Consider the following 21,464-nt stretch of genomic DNA (forward strand, 5'->3'; position numbering starts at 1 on the left):
GTCTGATGTTGTTGAAAGCGCTGGAGAAATCAAAGAACATGACTCTCACAGCGCTTCCGCCGGTCTCCAGGTGGGTGAGCGCCCGCTGCAGCAGGTAGATGACAGTGTCGTCTACCCCGATGTTGAGCCTGTAGACGAACTGCAGTGGGTCCAGGATGTCGCTCACCACGGTGCAGAGATAGGACAGGACGAGCCACTCCATGGTCTTCATGAGGTGGGAGGTCAGGTCAAGTGTCTGTAGTGGGCCGGTTGGAAACCATTCGGAGAGATTCAGATGGCTTTAGGATGGCTTTTCAGTCGAGTGAGTATCCGAGAAACTGTGTAACAGCTGGACATGCCACAACATGTCCTGTGAGACTTCCAACACGGAGGTGTTTCTTTTGTTGCACGCCATGAGCGGCTCTGTGCCGACGCGCGAAATCCTCTGCACGTCTTTCATTACAAAATCTCCTGTAACAGTGGAATGTGCCGCAAAAGTGCTATGTCCAGCTCTCTTGCCATTTCTGTGGTAGTCACACAATGTCCCGGATCAACACAGCGTTCAGTTTGGAAATGATCTGGTCTGATGATCTGTCGATGTCCGCAATCACACGTGATTCAAATCCATGTAATTTTTGAAAAAAATAAAAAGGTCCGTTACTTTTTGGACAGACCTCGTATTTATCTGGCCATTCGCAAAGCGCCCTGTATAACAACAAAATTTTGAAACTTGCTCTGGTAAAATATGGATTAATGCAGGGTTCTGTATTAGGCCCTGTCCTATTCGCCCTTTGCATAGCACTTCTTGGACAGATGATAAATGGACTGCATTTATATAGTGCTTAGCCAGTAAAGACATCAGTTATCTCAATCCCCTGTTCTAAATGTCAAGGCCCCTGGTCAATTACAGCCACGTTCTTGTCAGTTCCATAGGCAATTTTGTTCTCCTATCCACATATTGACCATTTAATTGACATATTCAAACTAGTTTCATGGCAGTTAATTATAGCGGTGGGGAAGGCTGATAACCTAAAGGGTAACTGTGATACAGCTAAAATGTTAACTGAAAAGTTAACTGTGACAACACTAGACTGAAGAGATGCCAAAACACTTAGCTGTAGTAACCACTACTGCAGACGGCACGGTTAGCACTGCTGCCTCACGGAAAAAAGGCCATGGAATCGCATCCCACCTGGCGTTTCTTTGTTGGTTTGCATGTCCTCCCTGTGTTCACATGGGTTTCCTTCCAAGTGCTCCAGCTTCCTCCATTTCCAAAGACATGCAGATCAGTGTGAATTAGAATCTTTAAATTGGCCGTAGGTGTGTAAATGTGTTTGTCTGTATTAGGCAGGGGGTGTTATTTCAAAAATTTTTGAAATCTATAAATTTTTGCATTGAATATGGAAATATACATGGAATAAAACCATAACAGTATAATTTTTGGGTCATTTGGTTCCAAAAACCCATATGGACGGAGCGTTTGAAAATTTCAAGTAACACGTGTGTTGTATATGTGCTGTTGACGTAGAAAACCACTCTGTTGCTTATAATTAGTTCATTGTGGCCATGTCATTCTTACATGTGATGATTATACTCAACTGATGTTCCTGAAATAAAAACTACATAGATTTGTTTGTTACAATTGATCCTAACATATGTACTGAAATTAGGTTTTTTGTCAATTACTCTTAAAAAACACAAGCTAGGCTTATTGTTACTATAGAAGTTGAATATAAACTTGGGGTCAAGCAACATTTGGAGCCAAATTTCAAGTCTCTAGGTGCAGCGGTTCTCAAGCTATGACATTTTTGTCAATATTTTTGGCGATTTTTGAACCCGATATCTTCACTGGCTCTGTCCATATGGGTTGTTGGAACCAAATGACCCAAAATGTATCCTGCTATGGTTTATTCCATGTATATTGATTAACTAACTTTGATTTGAGGTTAGCTCAAAAACACTGAAAAACAGACATAAAGAGCTGAAACTTTTATATTGAAATGTAAACACAGAGGTTCCCAAAAAGGTTTATCATGCCACAATCAGATGATCAAGATGTACATAAATAATGGACTGCATTTTATAATGGTTCCATCTGAATCAGAAACTCAATGAGCTTACAAAGATGTCTCACATCCACACACACAAACGCCAGCGTGCTGGCATGCAAGGTATATATATATATATATATATATAGTGGCATGGTGAAAATTTTGCTGCTGACAGTCAGAGGAACATTAATTAGCGAGATCAGAGCAGAAGATAGGTGTAACAGATCGTGTTCCTGATGGAGCCGGTATGCAAAATGAAGAGCAACAATTTCAGTTGTCTTCAGCACTATGGAGAGAATCAAACACTGAATTCATCATGGATAATGTGTAATACTGAAATGTCATTAGCACAAAGAGGCTCAACAATCCATCATATTCACATTTTGCCTTGACTTTGCACTGATTCTTTTGCACCATTACGCTGTGATAGATGGTGATGTAGCACGATTGTCTTACCTGTGAAACAGTTTTAATGCGGACAGGGTGGGGGCAGGAGGTGAGGATCCCTTGGACATCTCCTAATGTCATTCCTAAGACAGGTGTTTCCCCGATCTCTAAGATGATATCACCCACTGTGAGTCCACCTCCAGGAGCCGAAGTGACAAAAGGAAATTCTCCATAATCTGCTCCTCCACCGATCGCAATTCCTAGCTCCCCCGAGGAGCCTAGGGAGGGCACAAAGCCGTCCTGCACCTTGGAATGCCAGTGCAGCTTCTTCACTGCCGCCTTAGACATGGCAAAGGAGCTAGAGAGAGAAAAAACAAATAAAAGTGTCCATGAGGTTTGAGGCAGTTCCACAGCTAATTCCGGTAAGAGCCTGTAATTTAGATGCCAGTTGTTGGTAGTCTATTAAAAATAACAACCACAACATGAGTGCATATTTAATAAAACAATAAAAAAATAAATAGAAGTGCCTCTGTGTTATGCACGACAGACTTGCCCCCCCCGTTTACCAAAACCACATATTCCGCCATGCTGCCATTATGTTTTCATGTAAACACGGGTCTTAGCAGCTGGTGCACGTTGCAGCACATCTTACTCACATGGAAAAGTCTACTTTGATAAATGCACGAGTTGCTGACAGCACACGTGTGAGCAGAGAATCAAACTGCAGCTACAGTGAAACACTGAATCTAACAGTGATGTGTACCAAACAGCTTTTACAGAAAGAAACTTATATAATGCCTTGTTGCTTACATACTACAATCACACACTGACAACCCCATTAATCATGAGTCATTTTAGGAATTGAAAATCCCAAACATTTGGTTGATCAGGCCAAACATAAGCCAAAGATTGGAAAGGGTCCAAAAGTGCCTCTAATTTGTCTATCACACCAGTTCACGAGCAAGGCTTTTGTTATTATTGTTTTGGTTTTTTTGTAAGGTCTGTTTTGGAGCCAAGGTTTGAGGACAAAAAAAAAAAACCCTTCAAGAAATTTTCCTGAAATTTTACCTTGAAATTGATCGCAAAAACACTACTACCAAGCCAGGGCAACTGACTTCAAGGTCACACTAACATGAGCAGAATTAAACCAAAGCCAGGTATAAACATGTTTCTATCCAGCTGCTGTGTGTGATCTGCAGATTTGTTTGAGTTTTCTGCAAGGCTGTGATATGCAGAGAGAGCAGTCAATGTGTCCGAACAGCATCAGAGCAGCACCTTGACACACAAAACTGTCACCGAAAAAAGTGAAGATGAGACCAAAAGCTGATTGTTGCACATTTATGAGAAAATATACTGTACCGTAGAGAAGGAGTGAGTGTTCCCTAACCATGAACTGGTTAACACAAAGTTGAGGTGTGTCTGAGGCCCAAACTGCTTAATTCTACAACACACTTTGCAGAAAAAAAAAAAGGTTGAAGTCAGTGCACCCTGTCCACAGATGTTAATATATGAGTACATGGCTTTGAAGCTAACCAGTAATCAATAATCTCCCATTGCCTAATTGTTTTTTTTAATAAGTAGGCAATTCAAATTACCCACCATTTTGTTTCTGCTTACATCTAAATGTAACCGGTTGTATCAGAAGGAGGCTTCTGCTCAGAGAACGGTAGGTCCCAATTACCGGACACTGTACCCAATTGTCCACTTTCACCTACTTTTCTCGAGAGTACCCCCAATCTGTATAAATTAAATCAGTTTAATCACGGGTTTCCGTACATTACAATTATTTAAAATATGTTTAAAGCTTTCCCGACTGCTCACAGTGTTCTACATTTTAACTTTACCACCAACTATACCCAATTTCTGGCCCCAAATGGGCATCAGATTTTGTAGATAATCGCTTATAAAAATCGGCAATGGAAGTCTGCCCTAATTCTATTTGGTACTAGGTGTCTTTGGAGGATCCTTGGTATTGCTGCAATAACTTTGCATCAAACAAAACAATTACTTAGGAAGACTATAATGGGGAATATCACCTGCATGATGAGAGAGTGTCAGCTATAGCCTTATTCCAAAATGGAGTAAATTAATTTTCCCTCAAAATTCTACTCACAACACCCCATGACAACATGAAAAAGTCTTTTTTTATTTTTGCAAATTTATTAAAAATAATAAAACTAAGGGCCCCTTCACACATAACACGAAAGCCGCAGAAACGTGAAGAAAATCCGTGAACCAAACAGGAAATGGAGAATCACAAACCATCGTGTGCGTGCACAAACACAGTGCGAGTAGCTGGAACGTGTTGCACCACATTGCACCGCTGATGTGGAGAAAAATCAAACAAAAACCAGATGTATAATTAGTGAATATCACTCGGCTGATAAAAATAATAAATAAAAGGGGACACAATACAGAATCCTGTGGTTAAATAACCCTGGTTAAATAAAAAATAAATGCCACACACAGGATTCGAACCTGCAATTTACAAAAGCTCAGATTAACAGACAGCAACTTTACCACTGCGCTACAATCATTGTCTTATAACAGGAGTGTAAAATGGCTAAAATCAACAACGAGATAAATGTTTGTTGTTTTTTTTTAAAGAGAAAAAAGTGCCGTAATAACTGACAAAATGGCGTTTGTTACAACGTATTTTTGGTGATACGTGAGTGAAAGTGGCGTATTTGTGGCACTGTTGGCTTGTCATATTGTCATAGTCCTTTGGCGCGCGTGATCTGCCGGACACGTGTAACATTCAGATCGCCTGCTGCATGATCTGACGGTCCGTTGCACAGGGAGCAGCCTGTCGACGTGCACTGTGTGAAGCCGCTGCACCCCGGCTGTGTGCGCTCAGATGTGGCTGTCCGGCCCCCATGTGATCATGTCTGTAAATACAATCACCATGTCATTCAAATGTGCTTTCCCCCTGCACGCCACGTGTGTGTGTGTGTGGGGGGGGGCATATGCACACACCACGTGTGTTGCTTTTGCAATGCCACACTCAGACAAATTTCACTACCAGCTCGAAAGTGATCATCTGCTCACCATTTTTGTGCTGACAGCATGAACGGCACCACATTTTCTAAGTGGCCAGTGCTAGTCGGCTGCAATCGTGTTATGTCTGAAAGGCCCTAAGAAATCACATGTACATGCCTCACATGCCTGTGCATGCTTTTAATGCAGAGGTCTGATGAAAACTGTAAACACAGACTTATCTTTGTGATTGTGTAATGATGAGTGTTTGGACTCCCTCCTCTGTCTCAAGCTGAAGTCTGTGTGAATCAATTATCTTGACAGAACATTGATCATCTAAGTGCTCTGTCTTTACAGTGGGGACAGAAAAACTTTAAGTGTGACTGTGCTGCATTAATATTTCATTCTGTTCTTTCTGATTTGTTCAAAATAAAGAATGCTTGGTAAATATTTGCCAGAGTCATTATACTCTTGATACTATGGGGTACATTTTTGTGAGTAGAAGCAGTGGATGACTTCACATCGAGAATCAAATGGCATCAGCTTAATTGGGCACCGCAGTCTAGTCTGAGGGTGGGCGCTAAAGGGGTAAAATATCAAATCAATCAATCAATCAAGTTTTTTATATAGCGCCAAATCACAACAAACAGTTGCCCCAAGGCGCTTTATATTGTAAGGCAAGGCCATACAATAATTATGTAACCCCAACGGTCAAAACGACCCCCTGTGAGCAAGCACTTGGCTACAGTGGGAAGGAAAACTCCCTTTTAACAGGAAGAAACCTCCAGCAGAACCAGGCTCAGGGAGGGGCAGTCTTCTGCTGGGACTGGTTGGGGCTGAGGGAGAGAACCAGGAAAAGACATGCTGTGGAGGGGAGCAGAGATCGATCACTAATGATTAAATGCAGAGTGGTGCATACAGAGCAAAAAGAGAAAGAAACAGTGCATCATGGGAACCCCCCAGCAGTCTACGTCTATAGCAGCATAACTAAGGGATGGTTCAGGGTCACCTGATCCAGCCCTAACTATAAGCTTTAGCAAAAAGGAAAGTTTTAAGCCTAATCTTAAAAGTAGAGAGGGTGTCTGTCTCCCTGATCTGAATTGGGAGCTGGTTCCACAGGAGAGGAGCCTGAAAGCTGAAGGCTCTGCCTCCCATTCTACTCTTACAAACCCTAGGAACTACAAGTAAGCCTGCAGTCTGAGAGCGAAGCGCTCTATTGGGGTGATATGGTACTACGAGGTCCCTAAGATAAGATGGGACCTGATTATTCAAAACCTTATAAGTAAGAAGAAGAATTTTAAATTCTATTCTAGAATTAACAGGAAGCCAATGAAGAGAGGCCAATACGGGTGAGATATGCTCTCTCCTTCTAGTCCCCGTCAGTACTCTAGCTGCAGCATTTTGAATTAACGGAAGGCTTTTTAGGGAACTTTTAGGACAACCTGATAATAATGAATTACAATAGTCCAGCCTAGAGGAAATAAATGCATGAATTAGTTTTTCAGCATCACTCTGAGACAAGACCTTTCTGATTTTAGAGATATTGCGTAAATGCAAAAAAAGCAGTCCTACATATTTGTTTAATATGCGCTTTGAATGACATATCCTGATCAAAAATGACTCCAAGATTTCTCACAGTATTACTAGAGGTCAGGGTAATGCCATCCACAGTAAGGATCTGGTTAGACACCATGTTTCTACGATTTGTGGGGCCAAGTACAATAACTTCAGTTTTATCTGAGTTTAAAAGCAGGAAATTAGAGGTCATCCATGTCTTTATGTCTGTAAGACAATCCTGCAGTTTAGCTAATTGGTGTGTGTCCTCTGGCTTCATGGATAGATAAAGCTGGGTATCATCTGCATAACAATGAAAATTTAAGCAATACCGTCTAATAATACTGCCTAAGGGAAGCATGTATAAAGTGAATAAAATTGGTCCTAGCACAGAACCTTGTGGAACTCCATAATTAACTTTAGTCTGTGAAGAAGATTCCCCATTTACATGAACAAATTGTAATCTATTAGACAAATAGATTGATAGATAGATAGATAAATAGATAGATAGATAAATATGACCTAATTTCTCTACTTCCGGGGGGAAAAAAACACATTTTCTCTGGATTTTTGGGCAAGTTACACGCAAACAAAGTGAAAATGCAAAGAAGAAGTGATGATGCGGTGGGAAAGTGGGCATGTGCTGCGGTTTTTTGACTAGGAGCACAAACATGTTGAGACGGTTTTGCAGGCGAAAGAACGGAGCTACTGTGGTTACCTGTGTAGGCTAACACTTACCGACACCACGTCTCCCATCTGCCTTGTCTTCCCTTCTCCACTGGGAACCGAAAAAAAAAAAGTTTCACGACAGCTTCAATGATTGCAGCCGAAAACAAAACAGTACACCATTTTTCCATGTGAAGTTATGCTGTGTATATATTGCACAATGGGAGCGCTGATTCCCATAAGTGGTCTAAATCCCGCGATATCACGCAGGGTCCAAATGAGACTGCTGTTCAGCGTGATAAGCTAAACAACCAGGATTACAGTGCATCCAGAAAGTATTCACGGTGCTTCACTTTTTTCACATTTTGTTATGTTACAGCCAGTGTTGCCACAGTTACTTTGAAAAAGTAATCCAATTACTGATTACTGATTACTCCTTGAAAAAGTAACTTAGTTACTTTACTGATTACTCAATTGTAAAAGTAACTAAGTTAGATTACTAGTTACTTTTTTAGTTACTTTCCCCAGCTGCCGACAACAACCCACGTCAACATGACAATGATACCTGTTTTGCCAAAACTCACTTTATAGTCACCCTTTCTTGACTTCAATGAAAACAAATACTTGTTTTATAAAAAGTAAAATAAAGACCTCTTTCTTGACCTCATATTTAACTGTTGACAGCACTGTAACAGTAAAACTTGCAATTTCAAACCTACATTGTTTATAAATGTAACTATTAAATTCTAACATTTTTCTAACATTTAAATTCTCTAAACATTTTACTTGTCGAAATTATTATTATTTTAAGCAGTATTAGTAGTTGTAGTAAAAAACGGCTTCAAAACTGGACCTTTAATCTAGGGGTGTTGTGGGGGAGGGGGGCTCATCCTTGCCCCACGCCCCCATTCCATCTGGATTCGCCCCTGCTTTGGCGTTTGAGCACAAAGAATGGATAACATTTATTTATGCAGAAAACAGGACCAGATTTACAGGTAAGAAAGTTTTATTGCGTTTTCACATCATGTGGTCCTCAGAAAGAGAGTTTAGGTGCATTTGAGTGGAAAATAGTGTTAGTTGTTGACGAGTCGCGGAGGATCAGCTGTTTTTAATGAGACGATACGAAGCGGCTCAGCTCAGAATTCTAAATAAAGGAGGGAAAAAAGTCTAAAAGTCTTTGTAAAGCTCAGTGCAGGTGTGCTGATCACCGCGCTTTAAGAGGTGAGGACGAGTCGAGCAGCTGCAAAAAAACGCGGATGAAAAGGTCACAGCTCACTTAAAGTGGGACGTTCAGTCGAACCCCGACCTCCTGCCCACGGACCAAGTTTAATGCTGCTATCGACCCACAATGAAAAATAATAGTAAAGCACAGTGACATGGAGAAGTAACTTTAATCTGATTACTGATTTGGAAAGATTAACGCGTTAGATTACTCGTTACTAAAAAAAGTGGTCAGATTAGAGTAACACGTTACCGGCATCACTGGTTACAGCCTTATTCCAAAATGGAGTAAATTCATTTTTCCCCTCAAAATTGTACTCACAACACCTCATAATGACAATATGAAAAAAGCAATATTCACACCCTTTGCTTAATACTCTTGATGCACCTTTGGCAGCAATTACAGCCTAAAGTCTTCCTGAATAATGCCACAAGCTTGGTGCAACAGTCAAGACAGAAGTAGAGAATTCTTCTTCTTCTTGTAGAGAAGAAGTCTTCTCTACAAGAGTCAAGACAGAAGTCAGACTACCAGAGCAAGAATTTTAGCTGAGGAAGCTTCTGCGATTAGAAGCGAAACATCCTCGTGTCAAGCAACCCAGTCCAGTCGAAGATTCAAGCTTCTCTACAATGATTTGGCGGCTAAAAATAGCTCTGAATCAATGTGCATTTTTCCAGATGTGTGGCTAATTTTAATTTTATCAACTACATCAGGACTTGGACAAGTTAAAGAATTGGACATCATGATTCATAATCTGGTTTTTAATTTTTTAAAAGACAGAACAGGGGTTAGTATGGGGGTCAGACAGAGATCGAGAGGCACAACACAGCCAGAGGTTGGGTACACAACAAACATATTTGACCTTGCAGAACTTTTCAGCTCAGGCAACATGACTCAGTCGTTGGAAAACGGTGCAGACATTCCTAAACTAGGCAGCTTACATTTGTGCTGATTTAAAGCTGTGCGGTGTCATGCAGATTTGAAGAAAGTAGATCAAACAACTAGTGCATGTTTGTGTCACCATGCCCCGCTGTGAAACCTTCTGCGGCAACATTGTTGACCTGCTTCCCAAGAGCCACTCAGCCGTCCTCTCACTGGCAGAACGCAATAATACAGCAAGAATTAAATGTGGGCATGCGAGACAAAAGAAAAACAAAAGCATCATCTCATCCTATACGGTACGTATTTCCCCATGTGCTTCAAGCTCCAGTAATAACACTATCAGCCATCATCTCTTTGTAAAAATCTTTAGATTCCGCACAAACGTCTCAGCATTATGGTACCAATGATTAAAAGGCTAAAAATAAAAAGCACTGATAGATCTGGAATGTGTTGCTGTCCTCTCAGAGGCAGATGTGCGTTACATCTTGACCTCCTGCATGAGACAGGGGTTTAATGAGGCCCAACATGTTAGGTCGACTGAAGCTTGGACTCGTCAAACGCTCCACCCAACACCGTTTTGCTGTTGTTCCACTGCTGTTGTTTCAGCAAACCGGCACTGCACAGTCATCTTACTGTGTTCACTTAAAACAAAGCACATTTTGCATCAACATTAAGAGGACTCTACACTGAAAAAAAATGCTACTTTGGATCAATTTAAAAAAATTGATGTAATTTGTTACAGCTAATTTTTTTAGTTTCTACAATTTTCCACTAGACCAATGTAAATAAGTACTTTGAATGAAGTGCACTGTGTTTCACTTTTTTCAGTGTATGTGACAAGGTAAAAGCGTCGTCATTGCATTGACAGCTGTGTTAGTAATAGCCTAATATTAGCACTGCCAGTCATTTTAAGTTCTATATTAATGGGCATGTGTCTAAATCAAAAAGATGGATTTTATTTCATCTTTTGTTCAAAATTAATTAGCACAATTAAACAACCAAACTTGTGTCTTTCCAAGCACAACCTCAAACACAACTATTCTGAATTATTTGCAATAATTTAGCCGGTGGTGTTTTGTTGGTGTGATTCCTAACAGTTTTGTGTTTCCAGCATTATTTGATTATGAACGATGACATGTTATTATGAAGTTGTTTTTGATGATCTGTGCTTTTGGTTTTCTGCATTTAACAATGTTATCTCTGGAGCATATTTGTCAGGTGTAAATTTGAACTTACATATGTTAGTGGTATATATCTTTTATTTGGTATAATACATAAGCTTTATAATTTTCTAGGTTTTTTCTTTACTTTGATGCACTTTGAGACAGTGGTTTGAGGGCCCACACAATATCATCATTATTGTTAGTATTATTTTTTAATTGTTTTTTTCCCTTAATGCCCTAATCTGTCTCTGTGCACTCATTCATCCCTTGGATTTAGGACTATTACGAGGGTATGATGAATCTACTTGATGGATAGAGTTCTCCTTAATCGGTGAGTAGTTCCAAGGAGAACAATCTCCTGGACTTCTTGTATCTCGATGTTAACAAGGTTTTTGTTGGTGTATTATTCCAGAGCACTTATTTGGAGTGGTATTGTTATAAATGGGCTGCATTTACATAGCACTTTTCCAGTGTACAGTCCTCTTACTCCACAGTCTTTCAACTTCTATTGGATAATTTTTCTTTAGTTTTCAGGGAGGTGTTACTTTTGGTATGGGCAGCCATCGATGAATAGAAAAGTTCTTTCATTCCTGTCCTTCACTACTTATATCAGATCTATTGTCCTTGATTTCTTTATCAGTTTGGACTGGCATGTCCCAGACTATAGTAAATGGTAAATGGACTGCATTTATATAGCGCTTTTCCATCAGCATCAGAAGTTCAAAGCTCTTTACAATTATGCCCTTAGATTCACCCATCCACACAGACACTCTCAAACCAGTGTCAGGGTGCTGCCATGCAAGGTGCTCACTGCACACTGGGAGCAATTAGGGGATTAAAAGACCTTGCCCAAGGGTCTTTAATGATTTTCTGGTATGGCTGGGTTTTGAACTGAGGATCTTCTGCTTTGAAGCCCAACACTTAACCACTAGACCTGGCGTGCCCAACCTGTCAATCACGGGCTGAGTTCCAGTCGATCGCATAACACTGGTGCTGTAATGGACAGTGCTGCTATAATGAACTGATGCAGAAGGTGGCAGCAATGCACCAATAACGACGCTGGCAGCCGTTAAACACCAAAGAAGAAGAAGAGGGCTGTTTTTCTTCTTCTTCTATTCAGTGTTTCGCAGTTGTGAAATCTCGCACCGTCTGGTGGTCTGTGACTCACGCTTGAGATCGTTTCAGCAGAGTTCCGGTTTAGGCCACAATGGAAACACACCTCGTGAAACGTGGACAACAAGACAACATCGACGCACAGCAGAAGTTTATCACAGGTGCTACATCTCCTCTAGATAACCCTCTCAACTTGAGAATGTGTCATCATCATAACTCGCATCTCCATGAACTCGCTGAATCGTCGCCATCCACATCGTCGCTTTTCCATTGTTTACATGCACTGTGACACAGCGGAACTCTGTTGGCACCGCGGTGTATTCTGGGAAGTGTAGGCGGCTGACAGGGGCATTATGGGAAACAACGAAACACTGAATGGTGGAGGATGCAGAGGAGAAAAAACAAAAACTTAATTTCATTCAGAGTGGGAGGAGGATTATTTTTTTCATTTATTTGAATGACAAATCCATCTGTCTTATCTGCAATGCAAATGTGGCTTTACCGAACAAAGGGAATTTTGAGCGGCATTTCAAAATGAAAAAAGAGCTACAATGGTAAGTTCCCGGCTAAATCCTCTCTGCGTGCCCCAAAAGTCCAGGAATTGAAAAGTTGGCTAGCAGTGCAACAGTATGTAAATATTTGACAGGTGCTTTACTGACTTTACTTCCATTGAGGCTGTTGTCAGTTTTCTTTGTTTTCCATTTGGGGAAAATATGTGGCTTGTGTGACGTCCAAAGTGGCAGCACTCTTCAACCTGCATAGCTGTGCTACTGAGAATGAGATCATCATACTGAAAAATGACATTGAGCTCAAATCCAGAGCTACACCTGGCATTAATGGCTTTCAATCTGGCTTGGTAGACCTTGGTTCACTTTCAACTTTAAAAGTAGATCTTGGTTCAAAAAAGGTTGGGCACCTTTCTCAGACTGCAGGCTTACTTGTAGTTCCTAGGGTTTGTAAGAGTAGAATGGGAGGCAGAGCCTTCAGCTTTCAGGCTCCTCTCCTGTGGAACCAGCTCCCAATTCAGATCAGGGAGACAGATACCCTCTCTACTTTAAGATTAGGCTTAAAACTTTCCTTTTCGCTAAGGCTTATAGTTAGGGCTGGATCGGGTGACCCTGGACCATCCCTTGGTTATGCTGCTTTAGACGTAGATTGTGGGGGGGTTCCCATGATGCACTGTTTCTTTCTCTTTTTGCTCCGTATGCATCACTCTGCATTTAATCATTAGTGATCGATCTCTGCCCCCCTTCACGGCATGTCTTTTTCCTGGTTTTTTCCCTCAGCCCCAACCAGTCTCAGCAGAAGACTGCCCCTCCCTGAGCCTGGTTCTGCTGGAGGTTTCTTCCTGTTAAAAGGGAGTTTTTCCTTCCCACTGTTGCCAAGTGCTTGCTCATAGGGGGTCGTTTTGACCGTTGGGGTTTTTCATAATTATTGTATGGCCTTGCCTTGCAATATGGAGCGCCTTGGGGCAACTGTTTGTTGTGATTTGGCGCTATATAAGAAAAAAGTTGATTGATTGAAGTTGACCTCTGCACTAGACAAAAGCTAGCAGCATCATTGTTTTCCGTTACAGTTGGCTGCTCATGTTCATGATATTTATCTTTGATGTTATAGTGCCAAGTGGAAGTATGCTGATGTTTTGTTGTGGTTTGGCCAGTTCTGAGCAGCCAGAGAGAAGATGTATTTGACATTGTTGTTTATTATTGCACACTGGGTTGGTGCTGTTTTTCCAAGATCTTGTTCTGGTAATAATTGGTCTTAAAGCTACTGGTCTTGAGCAGCAATCATCAACACCTCAGTTTCAGATGTTTTTAGTCATGGGTTTGTTTGGACTTGAGCCACATCTTTGTTATTGAGTCTTTTGAGATACTGCCAATGTAGAGGCTCCTTTGGTGCATTTTTTTCCTGCTGTCAGCAGTTTCTTGTTTTGTGGCCTAGTTTCTTTAGTTTTTCTATTTTCCAGTTGATGAAGCTGAAGGTATAAGTGACATCTGGGACTTCAATGCTAACTGCACCTATTCTGTTGGTTTCATTCAGTTCTGATTTAAGCACCACTCATATTGTCTGTAGTACATTTTTAAAAATTTCTTTCAACTTTACATGTTGTATTACCTGTTACATGTTGTATTATCATACACAACAAGGTATTTGTATGTGTCCTTGAGCGGGGGTATCTATATCAATCTCTATATTTTCAGTCTTTGTTAGTCTGCCTCTTTTGAAAGTAGTTTTGGCACATTTGTAGAAGCCAAATTCCCTTTTGATGTCATCCCTAAAGGCTTTAAACGTTGGTGAGTAGGCCTTTCTGCTCACTGGCAAAGGTTTTCAGGTCATCCATGCGGAACAGATGGTTGATAACTGTACTGCCTGTCTTGTAACCATAGCCACTGTTGTTCAGAAGAGAGGCTGGTGGAGCAAGAGCAATGCAGAAGAGGTGACAGAGAGTCTCCCTTGAAGAGTCTGCTGTTGATATTGATCTGTCTGGATGTTAACAGTTCCCTCATTGTGATGGATTTTGAGGGTTGCTTTCCATTTCATCATGTCTGTTCCAATAAAGGCTGTCATGTTGAGTGAGGTGTTGTAGATTTCTAGGCATTTTATTATCCAACTGCAGGGCACAGAGTCAAATGATTTCTTGTAGTCGACCCATAAAGTTGTGAGAATCTTTTTCTTAGCTTTGGTCTTTGTAACCATCACTCCCTTTATTGCATCATTTTCCTCAGTATGTGCTTGTAGATTTTAACTGTTGTGATTGATGTTAGGATTTTGTACATTGTAGTGAGGCATGTGATTGACCTGTAGTTTTTGGGGTTGTTTGTTTCCTTCTGAAGAGAAAGTAAGCGGTATCTGTTGTTAGCCAGCTAGGGCACTCCTTTGGATTTTTTTTGCATCTGTTATAGACATATATTATTTATTATTATGTCCACCAAGGATGTAATAAAATCATTGGTGTTTATTTATTTGTCTGTTAGCAGGATTACGTGAAAACCACTGCACACATTTTGACAAACTTTTCAGCACAGATACATATTAGGTCATGGAAGCATATGTTAAATTTTAGAGGTGATCTGGATCCCGATTCTGGATCAAATTTCACTTTATTTAGGGTTTGAAGGATTACTTTTAGCAGGATTATGTCAAAACTACTGCATGGATTCTGACAAAATTTTCAACACAGATAGATATCAGGTCAGGAAAGACTTTTGGAGGCAATCCTGATCCAGATTCTGGATCAAGTTTCACTTTATATAGGCTTTGAAAGATTACGTCAATCTACTTTATGGATTGTTGCCAAATCTTCATCATGGATATGTATTAGGCAATGGAAGACTCCATTACATTTTGGAGGTGATCTGGATCCAGAATCTGGATCAAGATTTTCTTTATAAAGGTTTGGAAGAATTACTTCAAAATTACTTCACGGATTCTCACCAAATTTGCACCACAGATAGATATTAGGGAATGGAAGACTGCACTGAATTTTGGAGGTGATCCGGATCCAAATCTGGATTCTGGATCAAGATTTCTCTTTATGTAGGCTTTGATGGATTACGTCAAAATTACTTCACAGATTCTCACCACATTTGGACCACAGATAGATATTAGGGCATAGAAGATTCCACTGCATTTTGGAGGTGAGCCGGATTGGCGGACGTCAGAAATCTCTGATTGCTCTTGTTTATTAGTCTTATGATTGTACTCTGCTGAGAACAATCTGTGCAGTTTGATTTTTATTTCAAAATATAAAAAGGTAACAATGATACTTGTTGCGTAGATGCCATTTGTTTCTCTTCAGTACATTTATTCATAACATTTATAATCACAGTAATTACACTTACGATATACAGATTATTAACCTCAGCAATTCTCATCCATATGTTTGAAGCCTCTTGACTGCATGGCCGGTATCAATGTATTTTTCTGTGCACGCCATCTTTTGACAGAAATTTCCAGCTTATTGACAATGACAGTCAAAGTACTAAATATCACTGTATTTATAATTGAAATGTTTTCTTGTCAACTAATAAATTACATTTTTTTTTAAAGTGAACATAACGTGAATTATGAACATGATACATGGTCTGACAATATTATTATTTACACATGGCCTGTTGCTAGGCAACAACTTACCCTAATTGTAGTATTTTAGATAGTGACAACTGTCCATGTGGATATTTAAACCATCCATAGGTGACATCCTATGGTAAAGGATCACATGGAAAATGCAACAAACCATAAATGACTTTTGTGTCACGAAACAGAGAGCTCAGTCACACTGAAAATGGATCCTTATCAAAAGATTAGTTCATGAATAGTTTACCCATTTGAAAGTATCACACACCAGATAACATCTATATTTTTCCAGAAATTTTAATTTAATCCATTGTGAACATCATAAGGACGCCTGAACAATATCCAGCCCAGCAGGCAATACTAGTTGGTGTTACAATCAATATTATTACAACCAATAAATAAGCATCATGTTTCCTATTATCTTATTGTACTTCAAAAATTAATTACTGCACATTTTTAGTGTTTAAGATGAAAACGTGTAATGAAACAGACCATCTTCAATCTTGACCCTTGGCAAAACATTCTTGACTAAAATTCTTCTAGCTGTATTATCCAATTAAGAAAATAATTTTATCTTCACAATTATTTAAATGACAAAACTCCAGATGACAGAGGAAGTACATATAGATTACAGGATATCCAACCCTACATAAAGAATGGCCTATTGAGATTGCTGACCTTTAGGTCAGTAAAGCACTGACTGTACAGATCTTGTTTCCCCAACTTTCCCACTGGCGACATGCTCAAGCTCACCGTCTGGCAACCACAGACCTTCAGCGTAAATTTAAGCCTAAGTAATTGGTTGAGAGAAAATACACATCCTTGTCTTCACAGCTATTTTTATTCCTGATCACATGCCTTCATTTAGAAAACATATACTCCAGACTATTATGTACAGTATTCAAAGTTACGCCACAAAGAGTAGCTTTGGGAAAAAATACCTTGGAGACATAAACATTGTGGATTATTCCAGGAGTGTTTACTGTTTTCTTTATTAACCACAACAATCCTAAACTTTATTTAAATGAACCTACAGTAATTCCTGATTGAAACAAATACAGCAAAGCTTGTAGACAGGTCAAGTTATAGTTTACTGAAATGAGCAAAAAGGTGACGACATGATACCATGGCAGCTCATCAGTGAAATATGTTTAAATAAGTAATCAGTTGTTGGACCTTCAGGGTGTTAATTGATTACAGTCACACACGGAGTTTCAGATGAGCACTGGAATGTAGCTCAATAATTCTAAGTCAACTTCAAGCAACAAATCGAGGACTTCAGGGAATAGCATGCGACACTGGGCGGTGAGCATCATGAAAGACCTTCAGGAAAAAGGATGTAAACTAAACACATCAATTAAGACAAGTGAATAATAGAAGGGCTCACAAAAAACAATGAGGCCACGAAACCAATTTGTCTTGACAGATTTATCAATCACTGTGAAGTCCAGAGTGCAACAGCCTCCATAAGAAACAGCACTTAAAATTAAACATGATTTCTTTACCCATCGCTGGAACAAAATGCATTCACATTTATGCTGCCCACATGCCTCCTCTAAGGTTCCTTGTAACAACATACAAAACAAGAAATTTAGTCAAAGCAGTGCTCGTCATGTCCAGTGACTCATCATATTCCTGATGTCTCCAGAGATGACGGTCCTCATCCTTGTCAAACCTGCTCATAGATTGTTTTCTGACCTGTTCGACGTTGACTGCTGTAAATGTTGTTAAGCTATTGGAAAACTGACTACATTTTAAGGACAATAACTTCTGCGTTGTCACGTTGCTCTGAACAGGAGTTGCAAACTGTAAGGGAGGTCACAGGCAGGGTTGTCCTATAACACGTAGCAATCTGTGATCAGAAATGAAAGCATTCCAAACACACAGACAGAAGAACAAGTTAATCACAATCTGCAATAGATGTAATAAGACTCATGGATTCTCTTTCAGTGCCATTTCAGCACCATTTTCACTGGCTGAGGTTTCCATTAAAAATTTGTTAGCGATACTTTCATACTTGCGACAAAAACAACTGCGAAATGACAGCATTTCCATTGAGTGATTCAATGCCACTGTTTTGTCATCTCACGATCGCCCTCATTCTATCGCGGCTCTTGCGAGCCCTGTTATTCCGAAAGTCATGGTGATAGATATGTTAATCCCCCTAAATTTTCTTTAAATCCAATACTGCCATCATATCACCTCTTATAATGTTTAACAACTTCTCCATCTCTTATTTCATCCACACATACCATAATCATGTTTTTAGAATGTCATGTGACCCTTTGTGTACATCTGTCATGGTTCTGCCCAGTTATGGTTCCTGTTATGGTTATGTCCCCTTTCTTTGATCCACTGTCTGTCCCGACCTTTGTTTAACAGTTGTTTGATTTAGTCACTTGTTAAGTTTTGTCTTAGTTTCGTTCTGATTATCTCTTTTCTGTGTGTTATACTTTAGTCACTAGTTTTATTTTCTGTTTATTATTTATTTTCTTTTAGTCATTCTTTAGCCATGTGTTGAGTGCCGTTATAGTTTCCGTTCAGCCTTTGTTATCTTGTTGTTCACTTTTCAGTGTTTCCTTTGTTCTTTTCGTATGGCTGTTTTATTTAACCTTTGGTTTTGCTATCTCTGTTTAGGTATGTTATTTTGTGCATTGTAGGTTTTAGGTCACCCCCCATTTGTCACTGCACTCTCGTCTTTCCTCATCTTTGATCTAGTTCGTCCACGCCCTGTTTTGGTTGTGTCTTTGTCTCGCCCATTCATCACTGCACTCTCTCACCAGTCATTTCCCATCTTTGTCTCATATACCTCTGTGACATTACTCAGTGATTATCTGCCATGTATTAAGTCCTCTGTGTCCCTCATGTCTCCGCCAGTTCGTCGTACTTTCTTGTCTTCATTCAAGTCTTGATTTTGTCTTTGCCTGATTGCCTGCCCGTGTTTGACCCTGCCTCGTTTTCTGGACCGTGCCTTTGTCTCAGCCTCTGTACTCCATTAGGCTGTGGATTTTGACCTTCACTTGTTGTATGACCTTGCCTCTGTCCGTCGATCACCTGTACCTCTGCCTCGCTGCCTACCTGCCCACGTACCGTACTTTAGCCTTTGAGTTTTGGATAAAGCCTTTTAAACTCCAACACCTGTGTCCTTGAGTCCTGCATTTGTGCCCAGTCACTTTGTGCCTATAAGCTTGACAACATTGTGCAACCTGATGGTGATGGTCTAGTGGTTAAGGTGTTGGGCTTGAGACTAGCAGCTCCTCGGTTCAAATCCCCACCTGACTGGAAAATCACTAAAGGCCCTTGGGCAAGGTCTTTAATCCCCTATTGCTCCCAGTGTGTAGTGAGCGCCTTGTATGGCAGCACCCTGATATTGGGGTGAATGTGAGGCATAATTGTAAAGCGCTTTGAGCATCTGATGCAGATGGAAAAGCGCTACATAAATGCAGTCTATTTACCATTTAACCTGTAATTACGATAAAAGTGTTTCCATGGCTTCTTTATGAAAAAAGGCCTTTTAGAATCATCTAAAAGTCACCTCATGTGAAAGTAAAAACTTTGAGAGTTTTTTCAAAATATGTGCATTTTCATTAAGCATATTTGTAATTCTAATCAATTACATGTGTTCCACAAATCTGATTGGTTTATTTTGTGGGATTTCAGACCATAAAGTATCGCACTGACGGTGGCCAAATATTCGATTGCTTAACATTTGATGTATTACTCTGCGCCCTGACCGCGTTGTTACACAGATGTCAGTAATGGCGCTATTAGCTGAGAGCGAGAGAAAAGATGCTTTTGCTACAGTAAGCTTCGCCGAACGAATTACTTACAGAAAAACAAACCGTGCTAAGATGAAATTGGATTAGAATGGAATAACCCCCTTGAGGACACATCGCCGGAAAAAACTCAATTTGCGACCATAAAATCCAGCATTAAGATCCGCAAATCATCAGACACAACAGGGTTATTCCCTAATTCACTACGTCAAATTGCGGAATATGGAGGGTAAAGGAAACCTGCCCAGTTTCAAAAAAATTAATTCTGCAAGATCACAGTCCATACCCCCGTCATACAAAGCCAGAATCAGGCAGAGCGGTGTCGAATTTATGAATTGGCGCACGTCCAAGAAGTGTTGGATTTCAGTTCTAAACCTTCTGACAGCCATCTGTGGAAGTCGACACAGTTGGTCAAAATCGGCTGGCAGCCCCGAGTGTGATGCACATGTTCAAAACTCTCCAGGTGCCGTCGAGATGGGACACCTATCCGACAGCGGTCCATGTGTAATCTGACAACCATCTGACCGCAATTTACATATTCTGATAGTGTCAAAACAGCATCTGAAATGATCTGATCGCGGTTGATTGAGCTCTGAGATCGATCGGTCACAGCAAAGCCTGCCGACATGTTGTGCCACATTTGTTCACCATCACTGGACCCCGGCCAAGGAGGGTGAAGGAAATGTTATGTAATAAAATGTATGTGGCAGTGACTGTGTGCGTCAGAGGCTCGGTGCAGCCCCACGCAATGCAGCTGAATGGCATGTCGCTGTTGTAACGCAAGTATTATTACACATCCACCACCTAAGTCTGTAGCAGGTATGATGTGGAAATGTTTGCCCAGCCCATGACGACATAAATAAACATGTAACTCACCTCTGGTACCTCGTGCTCCACAGCGCAGCACAGACAGCTGGTCAAGTCCCTTTCACCCAGGTGTGCTGTGTGCTGGCAACGTCAATCAGATGACAAATACATAATCCATCTGTTGGTATGAATAAATCCCATGTGAAGTGCCATCCCACAATGATAATCCAACTATAGTTGTGTTAAGATACGTATTAAGTAAAATGACAACAAAAAAGAGTTTAAAAAAAAGAGAAAAGAGAAAGTCCACTGGCTGCACCTGAAAGTTGCGCACATGTGGGAAGTTGGCGCACTGCCAGCACAGTTCAACAGCAGTTACAGAGTCCAGCAATCTAGCAATGCAAGTATATACTGATCAAACACCTAAAGGGATTTTTCACTGGACTAACAGCAGGCGATCGAGACAGGCTGTTTGTGCGCTCTCTGGATGGACACCTCCTGTGCGCATATGTGCCCCACGTGTGCATGTGGAGTGACTAGTACAGCGTTTATCAACACATATACACACAGGCTGAGCAAACATTTCGGACACACACTCGCACACTGCTTTGATCACCTATTCTACACACGCAGGCACACATGGCTCACTCAGCCATTGTGAACACATGCACACAGCTGAGTGGACACACACTCATCACTCAGATCACCTGTTCTACGCACATACATGCCCATACTCCGTCATGTGAGACACACACTGATGACAGGCAGTGGTGGGCACAGTTCCGATAATCGATAATTATCGAAGATAATGTTT

General features: G+C 40.6%; 1 protein-coding gene across 1 annotated transcript in view; it reads right to left on the reverse strand.

Moving 5' to 3' along the window:
- The window catches only part of LOC117512773 (membrane-associated guanylate kinase, WW and PDZ domain-containing protein 1), a 122,449-nt gene that overhangs the window by 81,152 nt on the left and 19,833 nt on the right, over window positions 1-21,464 (reverse strand). Inside the window, 1 exon segment of the mRNA XM_034172987.1 lies at window positions 2,489-2,775. Coding sequence (XP_034028878.1) covers window positions 2,489-2,775 — 287 coding nt within the window.

Source organism: Thalassophryne amazonica, chromosome 6, assembly GCF_902500255.1.
Source record: "Thalassophryne amazonica chromosome 6, fThaAma1.1, whole genome shotgun sequence".
Classification (NCBI taxonomy): domain Eukaryota; kingdom Metazoa; phylum Chordata; class Actinopteri; order Batrachoidiformes; family Batrachoididae; genus Thalassophryne; species Thalassophryne amazonica.